The sequence below is a fragment of the Rhinopithecus bieti genome, unplaced genomic scaffold (genome assembly GCF_001698545.2).
Source record: "Rhinopithecus bieti isolate Rb0 unplaced genomic scaffold, ASM169854v2 scaffold_6113, whole genome shotgun sequence".
In the NCBI taxonomy this organism is placed as follows: domain Eukaryota; kingdom Metazoa; phylum Chordata; class Mammalia; order Primates; family Cercopithecidae; genus Rhinopithecus; species Rhinopithecus bieti.
Window position 1 is genome coordinate 3,431,024 of NW_016805390.1, and position 6,000 is coordinate 3,437,023.

Here is a 6,000-nt window from a genome sequence, read left to right on the forward strand (position 1 = left end):
AGTCAGTTTTAGAAAAAGTGCGATGTGGTGCTGAGAAGAATGTATATTCTGTTGATTTGGGGTAGAGAGTTCTGTAGATGTCTATTAGGTCAGCTTTGTCCAGAGGTGACTTCAAGTCCTGAATATCCTTGTTAATTTTCTGTCTTGATCTAATATTGCCAGTCGGGTGTTAAAGTCTCCCACTATTATTGTGTGGGAGTCTGTTTAAGTCTCTTTGTAGGTCTCTAAGAACTTGCTTTGTGTATTGGGTGCATATATATTTAGGATAGTTAGCTCTTCTTGTCGCATTGATCCCTTTACCATTATGTAATGGCCTTGTCTCTTTTGATCTATGTTGGTTTAAACTCTGTTTTATCAGAGACTAGGATTGCAGCCCCTGCTTTCCTTTGCTTTCCATTTGGTTGGTAAATCTTCCTCCATCCCTTTATTTGGAGTCTATGTGTGTCTTTGCACTTAAGATGGGTCTTCTGAATACAGCACACTGATGGGTCTTGACTCTTTATCCAATTTTCCAGTCTGTGTCTTTTAATTGGGGCATTTAGCCCATTTACATTTAAGGTTAATACCATTATGTGTGAATCTGATCCTGTCATGATGTTAGTTGGTTATTTTGCCCGTTGATGCAGTTTCTTCATAGCATTGATGGTCTTTACAATTTGGTATGTTTTTGCAGTGACTGGTATCGGTTGTTCCTTTCCATGTTTATTGCTTTCTTCAGGAGCTCTTGTGAGGCAGGCCTGGTGGTGACAACATCTCTCAGCATTTGCTTGTCTGTAAAGGATTTTATGTCTCCTTCACTTATGAAGCTTAGTTTGGCTGGATATGAAATTCTGGGTTGAAAATTCTTTAAGAATGTTGAACATTGGACCCCATTCTCCTCTGACTTGTAGGGTTTTTGTAGAGAGATCTGCTGTTAGTCTGATGGGCTTCCCTTTGTGGGTAACCCGACCTTTCTCTCTGGCTGCCCTTAACATTTTTTCCTTCGTTTCAACCTTGGTGAATCTGACAATTATGTGTCCTGTTGAGTATCATTGTGGTGTTCTGTGTATTTCCTGAATTTGAATGTTGGCCTGCCTTGCTAGGTTGGGGAAGTTCTCCTGGATAATATCCTGAAGAATGTTTTCCAACTTGGTTTCATTCTCCCTGTCACTTTCAGGTACACCCATCAAACATAATTTGGTCTTTTCACATAGTCCCATATTTCTTGGAGGCTTTGTTCATTTCTTTTCACTCTTTTTTCTCTAATCTCTGATATATTGTCTTCCACTTGATCGATTCAGCTATTGATACTTGTATATGTTTCACAAAGTTCTCATGCTGTGTTTTTCAGCTCCATTAGGTCATTTATATTCTTCTCTAAACTGGTTATTCTAGTTAGCAATTCATCTAACCTTTTTTCAAGGTTCCTGGCTTCCTTGCATTGGGTTAGAACATGCTCCTTTAGCTTGGAGGAGTTTATTAGTACCCACTTTCTGAAGGCTACTTCTGTCAATTTGTCAATCTCACTCACTGTCTAGTTTTGTTCCCTTGCTGGCAAGGAGTTGTGATCCTTTGGAGAAGAGCCATTCTGGGTTTTGGAATGTTCAACCTTTTGCACTGGTTTCTCCCCATCTTTGTGGATTTATTTACCTTTGGCCTTTGATGTTGGTAACCGTCGGATGGGGTCTCTGAGTGGACGTCATTTTTGTTGATGTTGATGCTATTCCTTTCTGTTTGTTAGTTTTCCTTCTAACAGACCCCTCTGCTGCAGGTCTGCTGGAGTTTGCTAGAGGTCCACTCCAGACCCTGTTTGCCTGGGTTTCACCAGCGGAGGCTGTAGAACAGCAACAATTGCTGCCTGTTCCTTCCTCTGGAAGCTTCATCCCAAAGGGGCACCCACCAGCTGCCAGCCAGAGCTCTCCTGCCAGCCACAGCTCTTCCAGTCAGGATACACGGGGGTCAGGGACCCACTTGAGAAGGCAATCTGGCCTTATCAGAGCTCGAACGCTGGGCTGGGAGAACCGCTACTCTCTTCAGAGCTGTCAGGCAGGGATATTTAAGTGTGCTGAAGCTGCGCCCACAGCCACCCCTTTCCCTAGGTGCTCTGTCCCAGGGAGATGGGGGTGTTATCTATAAGTGTCTGACTGGGGCTGCTGCCTTTTTTTCAGAGATGCCCTGCCCAGGGAGGAGGAATCTAGAGAGGCAATCAGCGATGCTGAGCTGTGGTGGGCTCCACCCAGTTTTTACACTGTGAGGGTAAAACCACCTACTCAAGCCTCAGCAATGTCCGATGCCCCTCCCCCCACCAAGCTCAAGCATCCCAGGTTGACCTCAGACTGCTGTGCTAGCAGCAAGAATTTCAAGCCAGTGGATCTTAGCTTTCTGGGCTCCTTGCAAGTGTGGGACCCGCCAAGCCAGGCACTGGAGGGAATCTCCTGGTCTGCCAGTTGCAAAGGCCATGGGAAAAGTGCAGTATCGGGCCGGACTGCACCATTCCTCCCAGTACAGCCTCTCGTGGCTTCCCTTGGCTAGGAGAGGGAGTTTCCTGACCTTTTGTGCTTCCCGGGTGAGGCGACGCCCCAACCCACTTGGGTTCACCCTCTGTGGGCTGCACCCACTGTCCAACCAGTCCCAGTGAGATGAACTGGGTACCTCAGTTGGAAATGCAGAAATCACCTGCCTTCTGTGTTGATCTCACTGGGAGCTGCAGACCGGAGCTGTTCCTATTCGGCCATGATGCCAGCTCTCTCACAGAGCCTTTTGTAAATCTGTATATCCAAAGAAAAGATTGGAACTGTGTCTAAACTACTGTCTTTATTCATCAGGGAATCAAAGCTGTCCTGGCCGAGAGCTATGAGCGCATTCACCGCAGTAACCTGGTTGGCATGGGGGTGATCCCACTTGAGTATCTCCCTGGTGAGAATGCAGATGCCCTGGGGCTCACAGGGCGGGAACGATACACTATCATTATTCCAGAAAACCTCAAACCACGAATGAAAGTTCAGGTCAAGGTAAGCTGGAGCCTCTCTATGCCAGGCCCCATCAAAAGGGGTCCCCTTGTTTGTAACCAGTCTTGTTAGAAGGAAATTAGTGAGGTTTGGAAGGTAAAAAAAAATCACTCAGTAGGACTGCATTAGACTTAGGAGGCCTACTAGCACCTTTTCTACCTGCCTTCACCACACAGGATGATGCCTATGGATTTATTAATTTCTCTGTTTATTCATAGAGTTATCTTCAGTTCCATTCTTACCTCCCACCCCCTGCTGTACCCTGTTCCCGGTCTCACTCAGCCCAGAGGCAGAAGATCATGATGAGAGCTCAGGGATGTTACATTTCACATTCCCTAAAACATTTCACTATAAAAATGTGAGCAACAGATATACTCACCCCTCCCTAAGCCTGCCCATAGGCACCAGGCTTTGATTAGCCCAAGAGTAAAACTGACAGATCCCTAGGCAAGGTAAAGATAAAGTGCCCAGCACCAGGTCCCAGGGGGGATTTGGTGTCTGTGTCTCAGATAAGCAGGTGGGCCAGCTGCCTAAGGGACAACCTTAATGAAATCTCTGCTGATTGGATACTCCGTCCACAGGGAGCCCCCAGAGGTTTAGAAAATATCACCCCAATGACATTAATAGCTACTGCCCTGAGAAGCTATTTCTAGTTCTTAGATGCCTCTCCCCTCCAATCATTTAGTCTGCAGTGATTCTCAAACTTTAATGGGCAAAGCAGCCTCCCAGGGATCTTGCTGAAATGCATCTTCTGATTTAGTGGGTCTGGGCTGGGGCCAGCAGCCTTACATGTCCCCATGTGCTGCTGGTGTTGCTGATATGTGGACCACACCTGAGGGGCAGGCTGGGCAGAATCTCCTCTGAACAGAGCTGTCTCGCCGCCTCCCTCAGTGATTCTTCTGTTTCTTTATGCCACAGCTGGATACTGGAAAGACTTTCCAGGTTGTCATGAGGTTCGACACTGACGTGGAGCTCACTTATTTCCTCAATGGGGGCATCCTCAACTACATGATCCGCAAGATGGCCAAGTAGGAGACCTGCACTTGGTGCTGCGCCCAGGGAGGAAGTCGCACCACCAGCCAGCCCAGGCCCTGGTGGAGAGGCCTCCCCGGCTGCCTCTGGGAGGGGTGCTGCCTTGTAGATGGAGCAAGTGAGCACCAGGGTTTTGGTGCCAATCCTGCAGGCACAAAACCAGAAGTTTCTACATTCTCTATTTTTGTTAATCTTCTCTTTTTCCAGAATTTGGAAGCTAGAATGGTGGGAATGTCAGTAGTGCCAGAAAGAGCCAAGCTTGTCTTTAAAGTTACTGATCACAGGACGTTGATTTTTCACTGTTTCTTATTAATCTTCAGCTGAACACAAGCAAACCTTCTCAGGAGGTGTCTCCTACCCTCTTATTGTTCCTCTTACCCTCTGTTCAATGAAACCTTTCTCTTGAGGGTCATTTTCCTTTCTATATTATACCAGTGTTAACTGACATGGATAGATACCAAATCAGAGCAGTGATTCTCTCCCCTTTTCCTTCAGAGTGAATCATCCAGACTCCTCATGGATAGGTTGGGTGTTGAAGTTTTTTTGATTATGTACCTTTTGATAGATCCACATAAAAAGAAATGTGAAGTTTTCTTTTACTATCTTTTCATTTATCAAGCAGAGACCTTTGTTGGGAGGCGGTTTTGGCAGAACACATTTCTAATTTGAATGAAATGAAATCTATTTTCAATGAAAACATGTTGACTTTGAGTTTTGCTGTGTTTGTGGCTGGAATTTTGGGACATTTAGTGCAGAGTGAATCTCAGACTATGTCATTAGGAAGCCTGAACAACCTTCATATTCTCCCATTTTTACAACTCTATCAGAATTGTACAGGTATAATGGAAATGTTTAGGAACCATTATGCTCTACCCTGTTTGGGAGCAGACAAGAGGGAAGAGTAGCCTGGTAGCAGTAGCATTGATGTGAGTATGTAAGGAAAAGCAGATGATTGGTTTTTAGTGCCCTGAAGTTTATCTGCTCATTTTTACCCCTGTAGTCGTCTTAGTTTGCTTGGGCTGCTATAATGTAATACCATAGACTGAATGGCTGAAAGAATAGAAATGCATTTTCTCACAGTTATGGAGGCTGGAATTCTGAGATCAAAGTTCTAGCCACTTCATTTTCTGGTAAGGACACTCTTCCTGGCTTACAGATGGCCACCTTCTTGCTTGTTCTCACATGGCATTTCTTTGGTTTGTGCCTGGTGGGAGAGAGAGAAAATGGGCTCTCCCATTTTCTCTCTCTTACAGCCCATTGCTGTAAGAAAATGGGCTCTCTTCTTACAGCAACACTAATTGTATTGGATCAGGGTTCCACTCTTAGGGAGACCCAGGAAAACTGGTGGTATAACTTGGTTCAAGTCCAAATGCCTAAGAACCTGGAGGGGCATGGGGAATGCTGGTGTAAGTCCCAGAGTCGGAATGCCCAAGAACCAGCAGGAGCTGTGATGTCCAGGGACAGGAGGGCAGGATCTTTGTAACGAATTTTTTATGTCAAACTTAGCACTCAGGGGATATGGCCTGGTCATCAGAACGTCTGGAATCGAATCCTTTTTCTACTTCTCACCAGATGAGGGATCAAGACAGGTTATTTAGCATCCCTACACTTGCGGTCCTGGGGATCTTATTTATATTCATAAAAAAAATTACGAACAGCCAGGCACGGTGGCTCACACCTACAATTCCAGCACTTTGGGAGGCCGAGGCGGGTAGATCATCTGAGGTCAGGAGTTCTAGACCAGCCTGGCCAACATGGTAAAACCCTCTCTACTAAAAATACAAAAATTAGCCAGGTATGGTGTTGGGCGCCTGTAAACCCAGCTACATGGGAGGCTGAGGCAGGAGAATTGCTTGAACCTGGGAGGCAGAGGCTGCAGTAAGCCGGGATCATGCCATTGTAAAAGCAAAGCAAAGACAAGAGCAAAACTCCATCATCTCAAAAAAAAAAAAAAAAAAAAAAAAAAAAAAAAAAAAAAAAA

General features: G+C 45.5%; 1 protein-coding gene across 1 annotated transcript in view; it reads left to right on the forward strand.

Moving 5' to 3' along the window:
- ACO1 (aconitase 1) overlaps nucleotides 1–4,716 on the forward strand; it is a 69,669-nt gene extending 64,953 nt beyond the window's left edge. Inside the window, exons 20-21 of the mRNA XM_017872306.1 lie at nucleotides 2,805–2,990; nucleotides 3,906–4,716. Of these exons, the coding sequence (XP_017727795.1) occupies nucleotides 2,805–2,990; nucleotides 3,906–4,019 (300 nt within the window). The 3' untranslated portion in view covers nucleotides 4,020–4,716. The remainder of the gene's footprint in view (nucleotides 1–2,804; nucleotides 2,991–3,905) is intronic.
- The last annotated feature ends 1,284 nt before the right edge of the window (nucleotides 4,717–6,000 follow it).